Below are 25831 nucleotides of genomic sequence, written 5' to 3' on the forward strand. Positions count from 1 at the left end.
AAATATAAAAACAATAGGAAACTAGAAACACATTTAATTTTCAATAACAGTTAATTTTTCATTGTTAAATCCAGCAAAGGATGAAATCATTTCATTTTCTTAACTATATGGACTTCACCATACCTGTATGGGTTCTTGCATGCTGCACAAGGTTGAAGGCTTTTTTGAAGATTTTCCCACAAACTGAACAACTGTATTTACTTTTGGCATGGACTTCACCTACATGTTTTTTTAATTGAATGTCATCACCAAAAGTAGAAGAACATTCACTACACACATATCTTCCACCACTATCATGTTGTACCATGTGTTGCTTCAGTGCACCCACACGTTTAAATGTCTGACCACATATTTTACACGTAAAATCCGTAATGCTGCAGTTGTCTAAACCACCTTTGTCAGTCTCTGTTGGTGAGACTCCCAGTTTATCAGTTAAGGAACTAAATTCAACTGCTCGAGTTTCAACTTTGACTGAACTGTCGACAGAGATATTAACTGTTTCAACCATTCCACTATTTAAACCATGTCCATTATCCAAACTTGAGAACGCATTGCTGTTGCTGTTATTGCAATCACTGTTTTTTAAACTATTTATAGTAGACAATTGTAGCGAAGAAGAATCTGATGTATTATTTTGTGTATGTTTATTTAACATACCATTATTTTCAATAGTTGAGGTCTGAAATTGTAGAGCTGTGTTTATTACAATTGCATCTATATTATTTTCCAGGGCAGTTTTCTCTTCCTGCTCAGAACTGTGGTTTGTCTTTGCTAAATGCAAAGAATTCACATCAACACATGGGATCTTCTGCTCTATGTGTGACACGGACTGTTGTTCCAGCACAGAGCATGTAAGCTTTTGGCTAGCTGAGACAGCTGAACTACTGTTAGGTGATGAATTACAAGAAAGGTATTTGCTCCCTGAAATGTCTGGTCTGGAACTATTTTGTGCAAGTTCACTTTTTACTGGCTGGCTAAGTGATTCTGAGAAATTACTTGTTGCTTCCTCAAAACTCTCTGTGTATTCAAAAGTACTATGCAGACTATCTCCATTAAGGTTTTGTTCAAGCAAATCTAACCCCTCAAACCTCTGATTACATGCTGACGATGTGAATACTTCTTCCTTTGGTGAAAGTTGCAAGGTTTTTTCTACATCTGGGCTCGGAAAATTGAGGGCTGCTTCAGTTACAATTGATTCGATCGGCACATGCAGAGCGTCTTCCTGTTGATTACTTGATCGGTCTAGAGAGCCCATCATGTTGACACTATCTAAACATTCTATACTGTGCACAGTGTGTAAACCCATGTGTTGTTTCAACATTCTTACACATTCAAAAGTCTGATCACAGAGAGAGCACACAAAGCTTCTAAAAGCATCACCTCTATCGAGGAAGCAGTCAAGCAGTGCATCAGTATCACCTGAAGAACAGTCTTCAGACGCATTTCGTGCTCGATACGGTATCTGATAAATGCGAAAGAGATCGCGTAACATATCTTCACCGAGTCCAAGCTGAGCCTTAACCTGTTGTGTGTACACATTAACCTGCCAGCCCTGCGAACCTGAACGACATGAAGAATGCAAAGGGAGACGATGATGACATGCCTGGCATGCAAAACACAATGCTGAATACAGTCCACTGGACCGCCGAACATCTTCGTGCAGCTGCAGCTGCCCAGAGCAACAACAAGGGCATCCCAATAATGGTCCTAAGGCTTCCTGCAGACATGTGAGCTCCAGCAGACGTACTCCTTCCGCCCGTACCATACCTGCAAATATGCAATGGTCACAATTAAATGAAAATAACAGGCTGTTTGAAGGGGTTTGAAAGACGACATAAAAATGCAAGTACATAGCTGGAAATGATATGAATTTAAAAAAAAGAAAAATTGCAAGCAAATAGCTGGAAATATCAATTGCAGCAACATAATTACATAGTTACAATAATTTAAGATCTGTACCCACAGCCGATTTAAGGCCCAGGCAACACAAGCAGCTGCTTGGGGTGTCAAGCTGAGAAGGGCACCAAAGGTGCCCCCTTATGCAAAATGTTTGCAGCAGGTGTAGCAAAAACAATATTTATGAGGAAACGACAGATGGAAATGGGAGCAACAAATGACATGTTGCTCGTGTGGAAAATGGAAGGGACGGAGGTGTGTGTGTGTATGTGTGTGTGTGTCTCCAGACGAATCTGTTCTGGTTATACTCTATATAGAAAAAATTGTCTCACTGTGCAGCCTTTTGTGGTCACAATGATTAGTTACAGCCCTTGCAGTATACAATTCAAAAGGCATACACTGGAGTACGAAGATGTTACAGTGGGATCACAGGATGCCTCAGCCTAGAGATTAAACTGTAATGCAAAAACAGTGTTTCCCCCCCCCCCCCCACCCCCCCACTTCAGATACGAATCAACAACACAGCCAGTCATATCTGTCTAACGAATATATCAAACAATGGAAAAATGACAATATTATGAAAAGGATAGACTGCAACTCACTGTATACGTAGATATTGAGTTACATACAGGCACAACAAAAGGACTGTGAAGAAGTAAGGTTTTGACCAAAAAGGCCTTCATCAGAATTAGACCACACACACACACACACACACACACACACACACACACACAACCACAGTCTCTGGCTGCTAAGGCCAGTCTGCATCTATCTGCGACTCAACAATTTTATGATGTGGTGAGGTGAGAAGCAATCCATCTTTTCATAATACTACAAATATATGCTTATGACAATTGCGATTAGGATACAGAAAGCAACAAGACTATTGCAAAGTCAACATATGTAATACTGTGAACACAGTCCACTGGACAGATCATCAGATCATAGACAATACCTATTTTCTTTGATTTAACAAAAGCATCTGACTGTGTCGACTATGTTCAACATTGGTTCACTTCATACCCGGAAAGTAGGAAGCAGAAGGTTCTCCTCCTGTATGAACAAACAAGTAAGAGAGTTGAGTACGGATGGGATCATACAAAGTTGGTGTGCCCACAGGGTCAACAACTAAACATGACAGACGACTTAAAAAAAATTGTCTTTGAAGATGATAATTGTTATTGTGAAAGACAATGAATGTAATGTAAATGATGCAGTTTATAGGATAGTTGGTAATATCAGCATGTGGCTTTGAAAGAAAATTAACACTTAACTGCAACAAAATGCAATAAGCACATATTTTCTGACATGGAACCCTTAATGATAAGATTTTCCCACATGATGTGTTCACTGTCAGTGAAGTTGAGTGTTTTAAATTCTTACGACTGAGCTGGAAAGCAATCTTGGAAGGGTCACCTTCACGATCTTATGCAAAAACTCAATCATGTTAATTTCACTGTAAGAATAATTTCCACTGCCTCTTACACTGAAACACAAAGGCTTCTTTACTTTGCTACTTCAATTCTATTATCTCATATGGTGTTATATTTCGGGGCAACTCTGTGCACTCTTCAAGAATATGCTTAACCTAAAAAAAGGACAGTCAGACTGATCTACAGTATCACCCACAGACTTCATTTAGGCCCTTTTTACATTTTTTTATTAATATTTTGTTTATAAAATTTCTAATCAGCATTCTGTAAACTATGAACTGACTTGTTCCATGACTTTGGCTTGCATGGTCCCATCGAACATGATAAATAAAAATTTCTCTCTGAAATGCAAGGATCATCACTTTTAATAAGAAACTTCTTGGAATATTAAAACTGTACGGTGGACTGACTCGAACTCGGGACTTTGCCTTTCGCAGGCAAATACTCTACCGACTGAGTGCTCAAGCATGATTCACGACACATCCTCACATCTTTACTTCTGCCAGTACCTCATCTCCTATCCTTCAGACGTCATAGAAGCACTCATCCGAAACTTGCAGGACTAGAACTTCTGGAAAAAAGGATATTGCAGTTTCATGCCATATCCTTTCTTCCAGAAGTGCTAGTACTGCTTTTAGTTAGCTTTCAGACAATATTTGCTGTGGCCTTGTAATGATTTAATTGGTTTATCTCGAAGTCAGCTTGGCTGATGAACATTTTTACTTCTCTCCAAATGTGTTCTTATTTATTTTATTTAAATTATATACTCTAATCTCTTAACATCTTTTGCCAAAAGTTTAGAAATTACTGCTGTTCTGTGCATGTGTTTGATAAATTACTTAAACACTATGCCTCAAGGGCTAAAATGGTGTTTATTTCACTCTCACTCCAACATTTACTTGAGGAACAACTCTCTTAATAGCAATATGACATTCTGGCTATAGCGCAACAATCCTACTGCTATTGCAAATAAGAGTATACAAATTGCCAATTGTCCAACTGTATTAAAATATTTTGAGTTCAATAGTTTGGGGCTATTTTCTTGTGCAGGATACCTGCAAGTGATGTTGCTTAATGGTAGTGCTGGTGGAGTTTGAGCTGGCAATAGCACATCTGAGTGTTAAGCCCTTTTGTAACCCATTATGAACAGATGACGATTATTTAACAGACTGGTTACATCTCAGTGAAGACTGCAATATTTATCAACATATGAAGCTAAAAAGAATGAAGACTTTTTCATTTTAAAAGACTCTTCATCTCTGCATTTGAACTTATCTACTGTATTCAAGCCTTGGTCATCTTCTACAACTCTTAACTCTCACACTTCCTTCCATTACCAAAATGACAATTCCGTGATGCATTATGGATGTGTCCTAGATTCTTTCTTTTAGTCAAGTTGTGCCACAAATTTCTTGTTTCATCAGTTTCATTCATTACGTCCCCATGTATTATTCGATCTAACCATCTGATCTTGAGCATTCTTCCATAGCACCAAAATCAAAAGTTTCCATTTTTTATAGTGTCTGGGATGCCTTTCATCCATTTTTTCACTGGCATGCAAGGCCACAGTCCAGACAAATATCTTCAGAAAAGACTTCCTAACATTTAAATATAAATTACATGTTTCTCATTTTCAGAAACAGTTTTCTTGGTATTGCTGGTCTGCATTTTATCTCTTCCTTTCCTTAGCCATAATCAGTTATTTTGCCATCAAACAACAATACTCATCTACCACTCTCAATGTCTCATTTCCTAATCTAATTCCCTCATAACTGCCTGATTTATTTTGATATTATTCCATTACCCTCATTTTACTTTCATTCAGGTTCATCTTATAAACTCTTTTCAAGATACTATTCATCCCATTCAACTGCTCTACAAAGCCCTTAGCTGGCTCTGACACAATTACAATGCCATCGGCAAACTTATTTCTTCTCCTTAAACTTTAATTCCTTTTCCAAATTTCTCCTTGGTTTCCTTCAAGCTTGCTCAATACAAATTATATAAGTATAGGTTTAACTTTCTTCAACCTGTCTTCCAAGATACGTTGTAGGGTCAATATTGCCCCGAGTTTTCCTGCATTTCTCCGGACCCCAAACTGATCTTCCCTAACATTGACCTCTATCAGTTGTTCCATTCTTCTGTAAATAATTAGTGTCGATATTTTGCAACCAGCACTTTTTAAACTGATGATTCTATAGTAATCGTACCTGTGAGCACCTGCCTTCTTTGGAACTGGAATTACTATATTCTTCTTGAAGTCTGAGGGTATTTCACCTGTCTCATATATCTTGCACACCACGTGGGGCAATTCTGCTATGGGTGGCTCTCCCAAAGTTCTCAATATTTCTGAGGGAGTGTCGTCTACTCGAAATGCCTCGTTTCCATTTAGGTCTTTCACTGAGGCGCAAGCTGCCCCACCTTGGCAAGGCCAGTTGTCTGTGGGAGGATCTGTAACCTAGGTGAGGTTACATTACCCTTACGGCATTCCAATGATTTTTTATTGCCTTAAAAGAGCAAACTACAGTGGGCACATGTGATTATTTTTAAAAATAATTGTTTGCATTTTACTGCGTAGATACTGTTCTTTAGCAATAACATCATCCAAAATAACAACATAGTAACATATTACACACAGAGCTTTTCAGCTTTGTCTCTCGCAACATGAATTACAATGTCAATGACAGTTGAAATTTCTAAGCTGCATGTAAATGTTGGTTCTAGGCATCTCCAATACCCCCTAAAAGACTGATTGAAACACTTTGTAAAAATTGGTACAGAATTCCATTCAAGACTATTTATAGACAACATGCACAAATTCTAATGTAAATGATGATAAAAATTACAGACATTACAGCAATCTTAGATTTTTTCTTCAACCTTTTAGTACACTCCTGGACCCGCCTTGAATTATAGTGTCTAAGTAAGGAATGAAGAAGTATTAAGAAGAGTTGGAGAAGAAAGAAACATGCTGAAAGTCATCAGAAAGAGAAAATGGAACTGGATTGGACATTGTTTGAGGAGGGACTGTTTACTGAAGAAAGGAATAGAAGGAATAGTGGACAGAAAAAGGGGAAGAGGAAAAAGAAGATATCAAATGCTGAACAATATCAAAGGAAGCAAATATTCAGAAATGAAAAGACCTTAAGGCAGAATACCATACTACTACTACTACTACTACTACTACTAAGAGCATAGATATTGTTTGAGTTGAATGTGGAACTAGGTTTCAAATTTGTACGCATATGCACATATGAGACGTTTCATTGTACGCAGTAACATCATATTTCCGAAACTTCCTGAAAAATTAAACTGTGAGATAGACTGGGACTCAAACCCAGAACTTTGCCTTTCATGGACAATGTTGTTACTAGCTGAGCTATCCAGGTATGTCTTGCAACTTGTTGCCACTGCTATACTGTCAATACATCTCTCTTGCTTTCCAAACTTCAGAGTAGTTCATCAGCATACACTGTGGGACTAGCACCCCTGGAAGAAAGTATACTGTGGAGAAATGGCTTATCCACACCCTTTGGGATTCTTTCGGAATGAAAACAGGAGACTGGTACTGGCACAAGTGAAGCTGTGCACCCATGAATTGCACCAGGATAGAACAGTCAGTACGACACTGCCTATGAAGCACAGTCTGGGACTGCTAAGATCTTAGCTCTGCCGCAGTTTAGCACCATCTACATACCTCTCCAAACTCTTTGGGCACTAACAAGCTAGACAACATAATAACTGACAACATAAAAACATAGAAGCATTCAGAAATTTCTTAAAAATTTGTATACACCCGGATCGCTATAACAAAGTGACTGATAGCTAGCTAGCTGTTTATAGGACAACTACCAGAGCAAGAACAAATCAGAAAACAACCTCAATGTGCCTTTGTTCTGCTCACCCTTTTCATAATGCACTGCTATCTGATGGACTGGTTGTCACAGTCAGATGCGAATTACACTTCTAATGGATAATGTAATGGTGTGTGTTTTGGTCCTTTGTCTGACATTTTAGTTTACAGAAAAGACTGGCTGAAGCTAGCAGTGAAAATTCTATCATACTCTAAAAATGCAAAGTCAATACTGCATGTTAATGTATACAGCACAGAATTGCACAGCTATTGCTGCCACAGCAATGTATAATAACTGTGAATCAGCATCATCTTCTACACCCAAATGTGCTTGTGTGTCACTCACTTTATTCTGGTCGAGGTGTAGTTCAAAACATGACTCAAACAAACACACAATTAAAAGAAATGATATGCCAGATAAAGTGTACAAAGGCATACAAGGTATGATGAAAATAAGATAAACATGGCAATGATGCCAGTCAATGAGAAATCACTAAAGCAGAGGAAGAGAGTAATGTCTATACAGGCAGACAATTCCACAAAACATAATTATCACCAACTAAAAAAGTTAATTCAGCTGAGTACGAGAAACGATCTTGTAATTTTTGAATAATGGTGTGCTGCTTGGGTATAACACAGCCAAGTGATATGAAATGGAACAAGTATGTAGATGTAGAATTTTCACTGCTAGCTTCAGCCAGTCTTGATGTGCAACCCACTCTTTGAGTGCTACTCAAGTATTTGGGATCCCAACAGGTCAGGTTAAAGGCTGACATCGAAGTAATTCTGAGGCATACTGGTAGATTCGAAATACAAACTTTGATCATCACAGAAATGTTTCGTGAACTCAAATGTGGTTCCCTGAACAGAAGACAAAGTTCTTATCACAAACCATTGTTGAGAAAATTTAGAGAACTGGCAATTGCTGCAGACTGCACAACAATTCTACTACTGCTAATACATGTCTAGCATAAGGACCATGAACACAAGTTAACATAAATTAGCCGTCATACGGGGATGCATAGACAGTGGTTTTTCCTTTGTTTCATTAGTGAGTGGAATCGGAAAGGGAATGATTAGTAGTGCTACAAGATACTCTCCACCATACACTGTACAGTGGGTTGCTGAGTATGTATGTAGATGTTGATACAACAGAATGCGCCCTTTTGCAGATTGTAAATGGAATTATAGATCTACACAGTGAGTAAGAATGACAAATTTAGCAGCTACAGCTGGATGATGTGTTCCATTGATGCTCCACAATTTTCAAAGTTTTGACCGTGATAAACTGATGCTGCAGTGTTCATCTTTGGTATGGTAGTGTAAAAGGTGTCACATATTCAGCTAAATAAAAAATCTACACAATTTGAATGTTTATTTACACATACAAACCGACTTACATTTTTTTGTATGCACCCATGTGTGGCATATAGGTCCAATTCAAAATTCTAGATTCAAATGTTTATGTTGTTTCTGCATCACCTTTATGTGATTGTATTAATATTCATATGTAACACAATATACTGCTTATTTTTTTCTTCAATTGCCATAAAAAAAACTTTTACCATATCATCAACTGTAAACTTACAATAGGCCACATCTAATACCATTGCATATTAACATGGGGAGGGGGAGGGGGGGGGAAACAAGTTATTTAGGATATTTTTCAGAATTTTTGGACACTTACAAATTTATATTTCCAAGAATTTTCAAAAGTTGTGAGTGTTGCACATAACCTATTATGTAGTCAATCAGCATTTGAGATTTACAAGTTGCCGTAAATACTTAACATTATAAGTTATATTATTTTTCTCTTTTAACAGGAGTGTATACTGCCTGCATTTATTGTAAACTGATGATATTGTTGAATTTGTTACTGGCTTTCGGCTGAAGAATATTTCACAGAAATAGTAAATTTTGTACCATGTTTTTCTGTTGTTGTAACAGATATGTCATTTTGACTCTAAAAGGTTACCAGACCCACTAAAGGGAATCAGCAATCTTACTTGAAAGCTATTCATTACTGTAATTGCACTAGGCACAATGCAGCCACACTGTTTATGCTGTTCTCAGGCACAGGATGAGATAGTTGGTGTTCGTAAGCAACTAGGAATCATCGTGACTACTGTACGGCAATTGGAAGCTGCTGTGAGGGCTACTGAGAGCCATTTCCCACAGTTATTAAAGGTGCACTGAGAGCCACTTAGCAGAGATACTAAAGGTCTGTCCTCTTCTGTGGATACTGTCTCTTTTGCAGGAAATACAGGATGTGTCACTCAACGTCCACTTCAGTGTGTGTGACTTATCAATGGCAGGTCTAGGCGTCCTGTGTAGGAGAGACAAGGACCAGGGACAGGATGATACAGCTACCCCCTTAACCAACAAGTTCGAGGTGCTATCTTCCACTGTAACCAAACTGAGCCAGGGAGACTTCACTTACCGGAAAAACGTGCACAGTCCAGTGTGAAGGGAGGTAAAAACAAAGGGGGAAGGAGGTCTATCAATTATCTGCAAGTCAAACATACAGCTAATAATGGTCCCCCTTATGGAAATGCCAACAGTGGACTGGAAAAAACACCACCCACATTCAGTGTGTATGCCTGGGGGTCTCATTCCACATTTATCAATGGGGCTATTCCAATAGTCACTGAGGAAAAAGGGTGTAACCAACTGCAAAGTGAGGCTCATGTTGGGAAAAATGTTGTTTTTCATCTGGGATCCAGAGCTGTACTTATATCATTCCAGTGACTGGCAGAAAAGGTTGACATTATTAGCCTCACTCATATTGTTTCAACAAAGCTCACAATCTGCAGCATGGTCCCTATAACAGAACGTGGCCTCCTGGTTCTCAATCAGGTGGAAGGTTTGAACCTTAGACAAAAGATATGCTAAGCTGCAACTTCCTTGACTTGTACCATAGTGCTGAGAACTAGAGGGTCCACCAAAATGAATAAATTCTGCACTACACAACAGAGGCTGTTACCCAGGTATCAGAGGGTTTTTTAGACTGGGCCAAAATACTAATCAGAAAAAATATTATGTAAAAGTATAGTGTGCTTGCCTGTTTCAAAATTTGTTCAAATGGCTCTGAGCACTATGGGACTTAACTTCTGAGGTCATCAGTCCCCTAGAACTTAGAACTACTTAAACCTAACTAACCTAAGGACATCACACACGTCCATGCCTGAGGCAGGATTCGAACCTGCAACCGTAGCGGTCTTGCGGTTCCAGACTGTAGCACCTAGAACTGCTCGGCCACTCCGGCCGGCTTGCCTGTATCAATGAAACTTTAACTTACTTGTTAGATTATAATGACATGCTGAACAAAGGTTCTAAACTGGAAGACAATTCTGAGTTTGAGCCAGGAGATTTTTAAAAATTATTTTGCATGCACCAGGACAATGAAATACATTTCAACTTTTGCATTTTGTAAGTTTAAAGGCCTTCATTTCTGTCCTGACACCATCTTGTGGTAACAACATTCTGAGAGCTTTCTGTTCTCTTAGCGTAACAGATTTTTTTGGCTGTCATTGTGGAAAATACTGTACAGGCGTTAATACTTGTTATGTGCACTGCAAAAAGCATGCATAAATCTCAGAATGAAATCAAAACACTACTGATATACTGAAGACAATGTTAGGAAAACAACAGAAAGGTTCAGTCATGTTATTCAATTCACTGAAATAAAAGAATAAAGGTCCTAATTATTTGTAGAAGTGGAAGTAACAACTCACTGTGTAGCTGATGGTAACTCACTATGTAGCTGAGTGGCTGATATACTCATAAACAAGTCTGCAGACCTTGCCAAGTGTTCAGACAATTTTGCTGACCTAAATAGTACAGTTTACACATCAACCTGCATGGTTACACTGTCCTGGTTGACTGCATTGTGCCAGCACTGCAGGATGAGCTGTAATAGTCAGCCCTGAAGGTCTCTGTCTGAAAGCTTGGCAGCATTTCAGTCATGCTTGTGTGCCTATCGAACGCTCAGTCTCACCCACACAGCAAACAGTTACCCTTACTTCTTCCATTATTTACATTTGACCAAGTGAGATGAGGTCTAGATTTCAAAAGAAAAATAATATATAATAAGAACAATGAAAGCTACTTTGGGAAGAGGATACTGAGGGGTGTGAACTATTAATAATTAAAAGCTCTTATTGGATTTGGCATACAATCACCTTCCACATCCCTCTGGCATAGCTGAGAAGCTGTAGTTGTGAGTATATGGGATGAACATAAGACTGAAAAGTGTGCCCCAAATAAGGTGCATCAGACTGAACTATTTACCATGAATTATATAGTTTTGACTGTTTGGCCACTTAAGTTTTCACGTAGCGATACCCTGAGGAATTTTTTGAGCATGCTCGGTAGTAAAGGCCTCTGTGCAATAGATGGTACAGGACTTTCGGACATGTGTGCAACTCTTTTGTCAGTATGGTTTAACGAAATCAGGATGGCTAATCAAACTAGAAAGAAAAAGTTCCTGAGAATTCCAGGTATGGGGAGGAAAATGGTGTCATTTGTTAGAAGCTACTGATAAATTAATTGTGAGTGGGGGTAGGGGAGCATACAGCAATAACAACTTTTCTTTCATCACAGCTGAGATACACTAGCCATAAGTAAGAGTTTAATCACAGTTTTTAAACACTGATAATTTTTATGGAATAATGTTCATATAATTAACAGACTTTGAAATATTAAGTATTTTAATATTTGTGACTTTTAAAACTCAACAAAATTAAATTACGAGATTTTATGAAATTCCTGAAGTTCCCCGAGATTTCCCCTGATTTTTCCAGTAAAATGTAATTTCCTGAGAATTCCAGGTTTTCAAGAAGAATTGCCACCCTGGGGTCCTCAGGTTACTTGTGAAGTTTGTTTCAGAAATTACTCTTGGTCAGTAATAACATACCAAGTAAAACAACACAAAAATTGTGGACGTGAAGTTTCAGCTAAAATAATTTATTCATTGACCAAGGCAAACATTTAATTTTATTTGTGAAATATGTGCCCTATTGAAAGCAGAAGAAAAAACTTTCTGTACTTTGCCGTGAATTTTAAAGGAATCTCAAATTAAGCTAGTAACAGTCAGGGTAGATGGGAGGTGCAACGGAAATCCAGTTTGCCATGCAGACAGGAGTTAGTGCAAAGGGCATATCAACAAGTTCACTCTTCCAGACTCACCAAGTGCCCTTGATGTGTGCAGTGAAAAAGACTAAAACTGTGTTTCTTATCAAAGAATGTTATATGATATGGATCGACCAAAGGAGGCAGTTGTTTAAGACACTGACATCATGTTTAAGAGGATGGAGTTGGTTCTATCTGACCATCCTGATTTAGATTTGTCCTAAATAACTTCAGGCAAATACCGGCATTGTTTCTTCATTAAGACCATGGCCGACAACCTGCCCTATTCTCAGAAAGCTATTTGTTTTGCGTGCATTATGATGACAAACCCAACACTGTTCTAATAATAATAATAACAACAACAATACATGGCAGCTAGAATGGAGAACAATCTCCAATACATTGGGATGGGTAACGGCTGTTGTGGGACACAATCAGTAGGGAAAGGCTGAGGGCAAAGGGGTCAAATGGGGATGGTCAAAGATGGAAGCCTTTAGAGGATGACGGCAAGGCAAATATGGCCTTATGGCATATGCTGGAGGGGGATTTCTTAGCAGAGAATGAGTTGACACTCAGAAGAGGATCAGAGTGGTATAGACATTGAACCAGGTATTCAAATCATCGTGTAATATGGTGATGACTGCATAATATGTAAAACACACAACAATAATAAAGTAACTGAATGCTACTTATTACGGGATATGAAATTCTTGACTGGCCTGTGGAAGCAGATGGGTGAGAGTATGGTACAGGTTTTAGCAAAGGTTGTGAAAGTTTTTCTCAGGACACTGGTGATATTGGGAATACTGCTCAGTGGTTATGTAGGCTGTGGTAATGGAGTCTGTATTTTGCAATTTACATTCATTGATTTTGCTAACTTACAACCAATATTATCAGCTTCCTAACTAACCTGGACCTCAGGCTATGCTACAGGCCAGTCTCTTACCACAATTAATGTTACATTCCATCCAAGAGCTTGCATCACCATATCAATTTTCACTCACTGTTATACTAGGGTCAAGGTTGTAACATGGGTGACAACAATGAAGTAAAATGAGATTTTCACTTTGCAGCGGAGTGTGCGCTGATATGAAACTTCCTGGCAGATTAAAACTGTGTGCCAGACCGAGACTCGAACTCGGGACCTTTGCCTTTCGCGGGCAAGTGCTCTACCAACTGAGCCACCCAAGCACGACTCACGCGATGTCCTCACAGCTTTACTTCCTCCAGTGCCTCGTCTCCTACCTTCCAAACTTTACAGAAGCTCTCCTGCCAACCTTGCAGGACTAGCACTCCTGAAAGAAAGGATATTGCAGAGACATGGCCTAGTCACAGCCTGGGGGATGTTTCCAGAATGAGATTTTCACTCTGCAGCGGAGTGTGCGTTGATATGAAACTTTCTGGCAGATTAAAACTGTGTGCCGGACCGAGACTTGAACTTGGGACCTTCGCCTTTCGCGGGCAAGTGCTCTACCGACTGAGCCACCCAAGCTCACAGGAGAGCTTCTGTAAAGTTTGGAAGGTAGGAGACGAGGTACTGGCGGAAGTAAAGCTGTGAGGACGGGGCGTGAGTCGTGCTTGGGTGGCTCAGTCGGTAGAGCACTTGCTCGCGAAAGGCAAAGGTCCCGAGTTCGAGTCTTGGTCCGGCACACAGTTTTAATCTGCCAGGAAGTTTCATATCAGCGCACACTCCGCTGCAGAGTGAAAATCTCATTCTACTTCATTGTTTCAACAATGAAGTAGTCATTGTTTCAACAATGAAATAGTCTGCAATAAAACACACTAATTTCTAGTTCAAAAACCAAGTGAAACAGGTAGGATTATTTAGAATAGTAAGGGTCTGGAAAGGGGGAGTAAAAAAAAAAAAAAAAAAAAAAAAAAAAAAAAAAAAAAATGAATACTAGACAACAGGAAAACATTAGGATTTGAAGCATGGAATGTCAGAAACTTGAATGTGGTATGAAAGCTAGAAAATCAGAAAATTGAAATGTAAAGGCTATGTCTAGATACAGTGAGGATCAGTGAAGCAAAATGGAAGAAGGTAAGAATTTCTGGTTTGATGAATATAGGATAATATCAACAGTAGCAGCAAATGGTATAAGGGTTGGTTGGTTGGTTTGTGGAGGTCGAAGGGAACAGATACAAAGGTCATCAGTCCCATGCTCCACGACAATAAAAACTCACAAGGTGCAAAAACAAGTAAAAGAGGTAACAAGGGATGACACAGAACAAGAAAGACACAGAACTAGAAAGACACAGACAAAGACCAGAAAACAAGGAAATAATAGCACATAGAGATTTACAGTGGTTGGCCGACCATGGCAACAAAAAAGGAAAAGCCAACCACCAAGAAACACACTAAAATCCAAAATTTAAAACTGTAGGGCAAAGGCCAGACTCAAAACAGAAAAGGACACAAACCCTTCGATCGAGCCCCCTGCATGAATAAAACTCAAAACTAGGTCTGCCACTGCAGTGTCATCCGATAAAAGTGCAGGGAGTGTATCAGGCAGCGTAAACATCTGCCTGAGTGCAGTTAAAAATGGACAGGCCAACAGGATGTGGACCACTGTCAACATTGAGCCACAGCGGCAGAGAGGTGGGTCCTCACGGCGCAAGAGATGACCATGCTTCATCCAGGTGTGGCCAATGCGGAGCTGGCAGAGAACGACTGAGTCCTTGCGGGAGGCTCGTAAGGAGGAGCACCACATGTCAGTAGTCTCCTTGACGGCCCGAAGTTTGTTGGGTGAAGGCAGGGTGTGCCATTCTTCACCCCAGGTGTGAAGTACCTTCTGCCGCAAAACTGGCCTGAATTCACTCTCCGAAAGGCCAACCTCCAAGGCTGGAGAACCGACAGCCTGTTTGGCCAGCATGTCAATACGTTCATTTTCCAGGATGCCGACATGATCCTGGGTCCACACAAAGACCACAGAGTGGTCGCAACGGGCAAGAGTATGGAGGGCCTCCTGGATAGCCATCACCAGATGAGAGCGAGGTAAACACCGGTCGATAGCTTGTAAACCACTCAGGGAGTCACTACAGATAACGAAGGACTCACCTGAGCAGCAGCTGATATACTCTAGGGCGCGAGAGATGGCGACCAGTTCACCAGTGAAAACACTGGAGCAATGAGTGTTGTTTATAATGATCCCCTAGGGTAAGAGCATAACCGACACGACCAGCAACCATCGAACAACGTCAGAGTCTTGAAATGCGGCAAGGATTGAAAGTAAGCGGCGGCAGAGAGCCTCAGGAGAGACTCAGTCCTTCAGGCCCTGTGACAAATCGAGCCGAAGGTATGGACGGGGCATGCACCACAGGGGGGTAGATGTATATGGGCCCGGAAAACAGGAGGGAGTGGGAAAAACTCAATCCCAGAGAGAAGAGCCCGGACATGAACTGAGATCGTACACCCTGATTGGGGCCGCCACTCTGGCAGGTGGACGGTAACTGGGATGTGTGGGCGAGCTACAAAAGTGGGCAGCGTAAGCAGCCAGTAATCATTGGCGCTGGATCCGCAATGGAGAGATACCAACCTCCACAAGTATGCTAGTGACAGGGCTTGTGCGGGAAGCTCCAGTGGCACGTCGGATTCCGCTATTAAGGATGGGGTCAAGCAACCGTAACACGGAAGGGGATGCCGAACCGTAAGCCAGGCTCCCATAATCTAGATGGGACTGGATTAATACCTGGTACACCCGTAAAAGGGTAGTCCGATCAGCACCCCAGCTGGTGTGACTCAAGCAACGAAGAGTATTAAGATGCCACCAGCACGTTTGTTTAAGTTGCCGATATGATGGAGCCAAGTCAAGCGGGTATCAAAAACCAATCCCAAAAACCGATGCGTCTCTACCCCCGAAAGAGGTTCGCCATCAAGATAAAGCCGTGGCTCAGGGTGAACAGTGCGACACCGGCAGAAATGCATAACACAGGTCTTGGCAGCCGAAAACTGGAAGCCAGTTGCCTGCTGCGCCTTGCGGAGAGCGCTCTGCAGCTCCCGTTCAGCAGCTGCAATGCCAGTGGAGCTATAGTATAAGCAGAAGTCATCAGCATACAAGGAAGGTGAGACAGACATTCCCACCACCACAGTGAGCCCATTAATTACAACTGAAAAGAGGCAGACACTCAAGACGTATCCTTGTGGGACCCCATTCTCCTGAACTCAGGAGGAACTATGGAAGGCCGCAACTTGCACGCAGAAAGAACGAAGCGACAGAAAATTTTGTATGAAAATCGGGAGCGGACCCCGAAGACCCCACCTATGAAGTGTGGTGAGGATGTGATGTCGCCATGTCGTATCATACGCCTTCCGCATGTCAAAAAAGACGGCAACCAGATGCAGATGGGGGCAAATGCCGTATGGATGGCAGACTCCAGGCTCACCAGATTATCAGTGGCAGAGTGGCCCTTACGGAACCCACCCTGGGACGGAGCCATAAGGCTAGGGACTCAAACAGCCAACTCAACCTCCAGCTCACCATGCGTTCGAGCATCTTGCAAGGAACGTTGGCGAGGCTAATGGGGCGGTAGCTGTCCACCTCCAATGGGTTCTTGCCAGGTTTCAACACAGGGATTACGATGCTTTCCCGTAATTGCAATGGGAACTCACCCTCAACCCAAATGCGGTTGAAAAGGTCTAGGAGGCGTCGCAACCAGTCCACCAAGAGGTGTCTGAGCACCTGACAGTGGATGCAATCTGGCCCGGGAGCCGTATCAGGGCAAGCAGCTAGGGCACTTTGGAATTCCCACTCACTGAATGGTACATTGTACGAGTCAGGGTGATGCGCGTGAAATGAAAGGCTCCGACGTTCCAACCGCTCTTTCACGGAGTGGAAGGCCTGCGGGTAATTCGCAGAAATGGAACTGTGAGCAAAATGCTCTGCTAAGTGGTTTGCAATCGTGTCAGAGTCAGTACAGATTGCTCCACTCAGTGAAAGCGCAGGTACGCTGATGGGGGTCCAATAGCCATAGAGTCGCCTAATCTTGGCCCAAATCTGCAATGGAGAGGTACGAAGGCCAATGGTGGAGACATACCTTTCCCAGCACTCCTGTTTGCGCCGGCAAATGCAGCGGCAGGCTCGCACGCGGAGCCGTTTAAAGGCGATGAGGTGTTCCAATGAGGGATGCTGCTTGTGACGCTGGAGGGCTCGCCTGCGATCTTTAATCACCTCAGCAATCTCGGGGAACCACCAAGACACAGTCCTCCGCCAAGAGGACCCAGAACAACAGGGAATGGCGGCAGATTCTGCAGCAGTAACGATGCCGGTGGTGTCCGAGTGAACCACAGCATCAATGGCATCATTGGAAAGAGGCTCAATAGTGGCAATGGAGGTGAACAAGTCCCAGTCAGACTTATTCATAGCGCATCTGCAGGGGCGCCCAGAAGAGTGACGCTGTGGCAGTGACAGAAAGATCGGAACATGGTCACTACTGCACAAGTCATCATGCACACTCCAATGGACACACAGTAATAGGCTAGGGCTGCCGATCGAAAGGTCGATGGCTGAGTACACATGTGCCACACTGAAATGTGTAAAGGCATCATTACTTAAAAGAGAAAGGTCGAGCTGTGCCAACACTTGCTCAACGACGCTGCCTCGGCCTGTTGTCACTGATCCACCCCACAGAGAGTTATGGGTGTTGAAGTCGCCCAGTAACAGAAAAGGTGGTGGCAATTGGACTATCAGTGCGGCCAGGACATGCAGCGGGACAACACCATCCGGTGACGATAGAGACGGCAGACAATAACAGGCTGAGGCGTCCACACCCGAACAGCGACAGCCTCTAAAGGTGTTTGTAGAGGGCTACACTCGCTGTAAAGAGAGTGAAGGACATAGATACAGACGCCACCAGATACCCTCTCATAAGCTGACCGGTTCTTATAATAACCCCGATAGCCACAGAGAGTGGGGTTTTGCATAACCGGAAACCAAGTTTCCTGAGGAGCAATGCAGAGGAAAGGGTGAAGGCTGAGAGGTTGTCAGAGCTCAGCAAGATGGTGGAAAAAACTGCTGCAGTTCCACTGGAGGGTGACATTGTCCATGGCCGCGAAAGGCACGAAGGGACCAAGGAAGCAGATTACGCTGCTGGGTCACCTGCTGCCACCGATGGAGTACCTGTGCGAAAGACATCAATTGTGTCTGAGGGTCTGGCTAGATCTAGGTCCTCAGCGGACAACAGAATCTCTACCTCGTCCGCAGACGCAGAGGTTGTGGTGGGGTGGGTGCCACCACAAGTTCCTTGGTCAAAGAGGTCTTCTTCTTGAAATTTTTTCGCTGCTCCTTGGGTTTCACTGGCTGGAAGGGCTTCACTGATTCAGTCTGCGGGACGGAGGAGGATCGTGATGCCCTACGACCAGCTGCTTCTGGGCACTTATGCCACTGCCAGGCATCATCTTTCCCACTTGTGGAAACCTGGGAAGGAAGGGACCTAAGGGACCCCTAGCGAGTGAGAGGAGCTGAAAAAGTTGGACGCTTCTCCGGCTTAGATGCGCGGATGGACGTCCCCGATCGGTGGGGGGTGTTGCTCCTGAGGTAGGTGGCGCAGGAGCAACAGGGTGGGTAGTGTCCCCCCCCCCCCCCCCCACGGTCAAGGGGGCATGTGGAGTCGTACAACTCGGGGAGCCGACTGGAATTCGCTGAACTGATGGGGCTATCAAGGTTGTTGTAGTGGCGGCATATGAGGAAGTCATTCGCACAGGATGGATTCGTTCATATTTCTTCTTAGCCTCAGTACAGGGCAGTCGGTCCACGGTCTTATATTCCATGATTTTCCGCTCTTTCTGTAAGATCCTGAAGTCTGGCGAGCAAGGTGAATGATGCTCTCTGCAGTTGATACAAATGGAAGGCGGGGCACATGGAGTGATGGGTGTCCGCAATCTCGACAAGTGAGGCTGGAAGTATAGTGGGAAGACATATGGCCGAACTTCCAGCACTTAAAAGCACCGGATCGGGGGAGGGATATAGGGCTTGACATCACAACGGTAGACCATCGCCTGTAATGTATCACCCTCGAAAGCCAAGTGAAGGTATTAGTAGCAATCTGATTATCCTTTGCATCCCGACGAACACACCGGACGAAATGTACGCCTCGCCACTCTAAATTGGAGCGCAGCTCGTCATCAGACTGCAAAAGAAGGTCCTCATGGAAAATAATACCCTGGATCATATTTAAACTCTTATGGGGTGTGATGGTGACTGAAACATCCCCCAGCTTGTCACAAGCAAGTAACCTTCGTGACTGGGCAGAGGATGCCAGTTATCAATACTGACCCAGAGCGCATTTTGGACAAGCCCTCCACCTCCCTAAACCTGTCCTCTAAATGCTCTACAAAGAATTGAGGCTTCGTTGACATGAAAAACTTCCCATCAGCTCTCGTACAAACTAGGAACCGGGGCGAATAAGTGTCGCTGCCATCCTGAGCCTTTCGCTCCTCCCACGGTGTGGCCAGGGAGGGGAACAATTTGGGATTGTATTTCTGAGCGCTGAATTGAGCCCGAGAACGCTTAGAGACTGCTGGCCAACAGCAAGAGATGATGTACCACGCTTCATTGAGGGTCATCCGCCCTGATGTCACCCACTTCGACCAAGGGCCCTCCTCACGGGTGCCACCCAGCCTCAGTAAGGGCCACCTGGCAGGATGGCCACTGCTGGGAGTCCCGATGCCCTATGGACATAGGCATCTACTCCTTGGCATACGTGGGGAGTTAATGGCACAGGCATCCCTATGTTGTCAGGGGGCTACAACCAACAGGGAACATGGCGGCCCCACCACAACGGACTGGCTACTGTGCTGGATATTAGGTGCAAGGAAGTCCACAGTCGTCGTCTCCGCAGAAAGCAACACTGCACAGCGCATGGTGGAAATCGCACCCAGGAATGTATCCTCGCCCAAGAGATGGAGAACGAGCGGGACTGCAATGCGACAATGAGAAAGCTGGCTAAAGGTCTCAATGCACAATGGACACAATGTACCATGTACCATGTAAGGCATCCTTCCCCAATTGACTCGTTCTTCGGAAGAATTTTGAAAGATGGAGGTAAAACCCGAGAGGGGACCATCACATAAAAACCAAAACTTGTGAGAATCCTTTTAGTCGCCTCTTACGACAGGCAGGAATACCGTGGGCCTATTCTTACCCCCAAACCCGTAGGGGGGTGGTAAAAGGGAGTAGGATTTGTTATGAATGGGAAAGCAGGGCAGACAATTACTACGAGTAGTTTAGTGATAGGGTTGTTCTGATCAGAACTGTCAGCAAAACAATGCCTACAACAATAGTTCAGGTATACATCCCAATATCACAAGCACAACCTGAAACGTTTGAGAAAAAATAAGAGGATATCGAATGGGAAGTTCAATACGTACAAGCAGATGAAATGCAGTTGTAGGGGAAAGAACAGAAGAATAAGTTACAAGAAAAAAATGGTTCAAAAGGCTCTGAGCACTATGGGACTTAACATCTTAGGTCATCAGTCCCCTAGAACTTAGAACTACTTAAACTTAACTAACCTAAAGACATCACACACATCCATGCCCGAGGCAGGATTCGAACCTGCGACCGTAGCAGTCTCGCGGTTCCGGACTGAAGCGCCTAGAACCGCACGGCCACCGCAGCGGCTGTTACAAGAGACTATGGACATTGTAGAGGAATGAGAGAGGAGAAAGATTGAGTTCTGTAATAAATTACAGCTAGTAATAGTGAATACACTGTTCAAAATTCACAAGAGGGCGCAGAATACTTGGTAAAGGCCTGGAGACATGGAAAGATTCCAAATGCATTACATCCTGCTCAGACAAAGCTTCCAAAATAAGATGTTGGATTGTAAGGCGTATTCATGAGCACATATAGACTTGGACCACAATTTAATAATGATGAGGAGTAAGCTGAAGTTTGAGAGGCTTGTCCAGAAGAATCATTGTGCAAAGAAGTGGGATACTTAAGTACTGAGGAATGATGAGGGGTGTCAGAAGTTATCCATACTGTGATAATAAATAAAAGAATAGGGCTATTTCATCTCAAATCATACAGTTTAAGAGTGAATATGTCACAACATTATTTCAAAGTTTTCTGGAAAAAATATATGTTGATATTCCACTAGACACCTCTCATAAACTAAAATATTTTACTTTTCTGATGATTTGTTAAAACATTATGGACCTCTCTACATGAGAGTATTTGTGAAAATTCATAACGAAAGGGAAAATAATAAAAAAACTGTAGTAAATTATTACTAGTGACAGAGATCGGAAATAATTAAAAAAAAGTTGAAGAAGAATTAGACTGTGAGATACACTGAATGGAATGAATAGTCTAATCAGTACAGGATATAGATTGATATTAAACTGAAGAAAGTAATGACAAGCAGCAGAAATGCGATTAATGATACACTTCACTTCACAATTGAGAACCAAGATGTAGAATACGTTAAAGAATTCTGAAGAATTCAAGCAGAAAAATATGGTGGACAAAGCATGAAGGACATAAAAAGCAAATTAGTATAGGTAAACAGGGCATTCCTGGCCAAGGGCAGCTGCTAGTAACAAACATTGACCTTAATCAGACGAAAAAATTTCTGAAAATGTACATTTGGAGCACAGCATTGTACGTCAGTTATTCATGGACTACGGAAAAACCAGAAAAGACGACACACAAAGTGTTTAAGATGTGGTGCTAGTAGCATTTTGATATTTAGGTGGACTGAGAAGTTAAGAAATTAAGAGATTCTCTGCAGAAACAGCAAAGAATGGAACATATGGAGATCACATTTAAAGTGTGATACTGAACCCTTTCCCCTCCTCCTCTGAGCTCTCGGTTGTGGTGACAGACTGATCTGTGATGCAACCCGAAGTCTAAGTTAGGTTGGAAGGTAAAAATTGTGTTAGAGTTAGCGAAGCCAACAAATGTAAACTAAGAAAATCTAGTTGTGGAAACAAATTTATCTATAGCAAAGCCTAATATTTACACCTGAACCATAATGATAAACGCTATGTAGGTCCAATACATGAACTTTTACCTACTTCACTGACAAGAAGGGGGCAGGCTGATTACGAATGTGTTAACGTATCAGGAAATAACTTTCATGGTACTAGAGGGAGCTGTTGAGAGTAAAAAACAGTATGACAAGACAGAGTTTGTGAAACATCCAACAAATAATTGAGGATTAATGGCGAAAGATATTGGCACAAGAGAGGAATTCGTGGTATGCTGTACCAAACCAGAAGACTGATGAAAAATTAATATTACAAACAATATACTGTGACAATCAAAAACTGGATTCAAACACGAATTGTTGCATTTGATGTATACTAATATTTCTATGGAAATCCAAGTTGGAGTCCTGGATTGGCGCAAATTTTCAAATGTAAGAACATAATTACTACAACGCAAGTTCATCATTTCTGAACGGCTTTTGGTGACATTACTTCGTATCACAGCATCTTTTTGATTTAATCCTAATTCATCATATTTCAATGAGTTTAATTCCATTAATAATACAAACTTAAACTTGACGAGAAAAAATTTGGCAAACCGCATTTGTTAATTAAAAATGAGTGTTCTCTGTCAGCTACATTGTGATGAACATATGTATAGCAGCTGTCTTCACATACTAGCTGTACGTACAATTAATTCTTGGGTTTTCTTGGGCCAATACCCCCGAACAATGAAAAACGTGTCTCTTACATGAACAATGTTAGTATAGGCACCAAACTGTACTGAACATTAAGTAAAATGGCGATAATTACAAAGCAATTATGGCGATAATTACAAAGCAAAAAGCCTAATCAATAACAGCGTAATGAAGAATTTTATTACAGCGACAAATTCACAATAAAAATTTAATTATGAATGTAACGTCAAGAAAGAAAATTGAGTAATTTTTGTGTGGTCTATCTACAGCATCCAATTGCTATAAATAGGCTACATAAGGCAGAAATAAACAGAATTATGGACGTATCAATGGTGTACTTCTGCTGCTGTCTTTTTCATTATTACTTAAAGCAACTGATCAAAGCACCTGTTAAATGCAACTGTCCAATGCTTTCGGCTAAGAAATTCCTTAATCTCTCAAGACTTCACTGTAGCATGTAATGATCTGCGTTACGACAAAAACAATTTAGCTTTTCAATAGTGGATATAGCCAACAATTGAGGGAATTAAGCCACAAATAAAGAGTTCAAGCGTCTTTAATTCTCCTGAGTCTAATATTCTATGGTCCGTGCTCGAAGGACGAAGCAGTGTCAATTCTCACAATTTACAAAGCTTGCATGCTGATACCCAACAGCATAATTGAAAATTCCTTCTACATGCGACATGATGCTCAACGTCACAACCGCTGCTATTTACATCGCAATAAATATTATTAGCACTTGAGAAGCGTATGAATTTTAACACAATTTTAGTGTTGTGTCACATATCACAGGAAACGAAACAATCAAGTAAACGAAAAAAAGAGAGAATAATTTTTACACAAATGTTTACGAAAGAAAGCGAAACTTGTTTGTTTTCAACTGCATCACTGGTGTATCTACTCAAATTACACAGCAAACGCACATGAGAACATCCAAAACTTCAAATTTTCTTACTAACCGCCCATTTCCGTTTGTTACGCCAACTGCGTAAGAAAAACATACATTAAACCCTTTAAATACAACAATAAGTTAAAATTCCCACTCGATACAACTCCTTCACAGCTAAAAATCGATACCACTATCGACAATCTATTGTCATTCGTATATGCGCGACAGTATTCTAGTAGGTCGATATCTATGACGCATTGCCATCGAAATCCTTGCTTTTACTCATATCGCATTGACAGTGTTTGTACTTAGATCCACGCTAATAGGTACAAAAACTACAGGGTGACAAAACAAGACTGCTCTCTAAACAGTAAACTCAAAAACGTGTTTCCATAGCGAATGAGAACTTCTACATGTACACACCAACCAATGCGTTCTTCCCATTTTTCGCCCTTGAAACACCGGTCTGACACACTGGCATGACCGCCAGAAATGTTACATATCGCAACAAAATTGTGTTTTTTTATCGAGTAATCTTTATTGAGGCTACACTTCAAGGCCAGCTTACTCTTGTCGTCAGGGCTCCTTCACGTTACGGGACTGTCACGTCAAGGTGTGTTCCAATTGTTCGTCACGTCAAGACATTTTAAACGGGGTTTACACGGGCATGTTTAGTGCACGTTGACTTACGCGTGCCAAGATGAGTGTATGAACACCCAAAATCGCTCGTCGTCGCTACTGGCGCACTTAGAAATGAAAGTTGAAGCCGGATCTACTGACTTGCCCACTTTGGCTCCCCCTCTACTTTTTCATCGTCTTCGCGGAATGACTCTTCTTACCCAGTGACATTCAATCTGTTTTTTTCCCGTTCTAGAGGTGACATCGTACAAATTTTATTCTGTTTCCGAGGTCTGAAATACAAGGGTAACGGCCGTTACAGTAACTATACAATTTCTGCAACTCTACAAAGAACATCCGTGTTTCTCGAAGTATGGAAGTAGAGAAGGAAGAAGCGATAAGAGACATTATAAACGGAATGAGGAAAAATGTATCACATATTAATGAAAATGAAATAAAAGCCAAAATCCGAAGTTTACGAAATGCATACATGACAGAGAACAAGGTTAAGAATTCGTTGAGGAGTGATCCTTCAGGAAATGAAATTTATAATCCAACATTTCCCTGGTTTTCTCTTGCTGATCGGTTTTCTGAAGCATCTCGCATTCGAGAATCTTTTCTCTGAATAATGTGCCTAGGAGTCTCAAAATATGTTCAAAACTATACCTGTTCATTCGAAAATGGTTTTCGAAGTAAGCTTTTTCCTCATTTTCGAACTCCCTAACCAGCATTCTAGACGCTCCCAACTCATTTCTCCTCGCAATCCACTTTCGAACACAATATCTGTATTTTTTCTTTTCCATACTCGAGCGTTCAGCAACTTTTTAAATTGCAATTTAAGCAACGACTCGAATGCCCTCACATGATAATTCAGTTGGCGCATTGTTGAACAACTAAATTGGATTTGCCTGGACTGAAAATTTTCACGTCCGTGTGAATGGCCACTGGCGCACGTTGAAGTCAGTTGGCGTACGTAAACACCACCGTAAGTCCGTGCATGTCACGTGATCTCAACTAGCATGGATAATGTCAACTGTTTTTTTGCAGGAATTGCGGTATTCGCAAAATGATTCTCAACTGTTTTTATGCACAGAATGCACATGCACAATGCAGTAGCTGATGTACACGGATGCTGGAGTCCTCATTTGTACGAAGATGACGGTCATTGGACCCAAACGGTTTGCAGCTAGCAAAGGAAGACAGAAGTGCAAGACAACGCAAAAAAGAGTGCGGATCCAAAAAATGTCTTTACATAATGCGGAAGGTTACGAGCTGCTATCACATTCGGTGAAAAATTGGTTTGTTTTAGTTGCTAGTCCAGTGTAAATTTTTACAAAGCAGTCATCAATATGTTTTCCTTCAAGATTTATAATTTGTCTTTAC

The 25831-nt window shown here is 41.8% G+C and overlaps 1 protein-coding gene across 1 annotated transcript in view; it reads right to left on the minus strand.

The window, feature by feature from the left end:
- LOC126458491 (zinc finger protein 37-like) overlaps positions 1 to 24022 on the minus strand; it is a 73108-nt gene extending 49086 nt beyond the window's left edge. Inside the window, exons 1-2 of the mRNA XM_050095585.1 lie at positions 23901 to 24022; positions 124 to 1767 (exon numbers count right to left, since the gene is read on the minus strand). Of these exons, the coding sequence (XP_049951542.1) occupies positions 124 to 1767; positions 23901 to 23907 (1651 nt within the window). The 5' untranslated portion in view covers positions 23908 to 24022. The remainder of the gene's footprint in view (positions 1 to 123; positions 1768 to 23900) is intronic.
- Between the last annotated feature and the right edge of the window lie 1809 nt (positions 24023 to 25831).

This window comes from Schistocerca serialis, chromosome 2 (assembly GCF_023864345.2).
Source record: "Schistocerca serialis cubense isolate TAMUIC-IGC-003099 chromosome 2, iqSchSeri2.2, whole genome shotgun sequence".
Classification (NCBI taxonomy): domain Eukaryota; kingdom Metazoa; phylum Arthropoda; class Insecta; order Orthoptera; family Acrididae; genus Schistocerca; species Schistocerca serialis.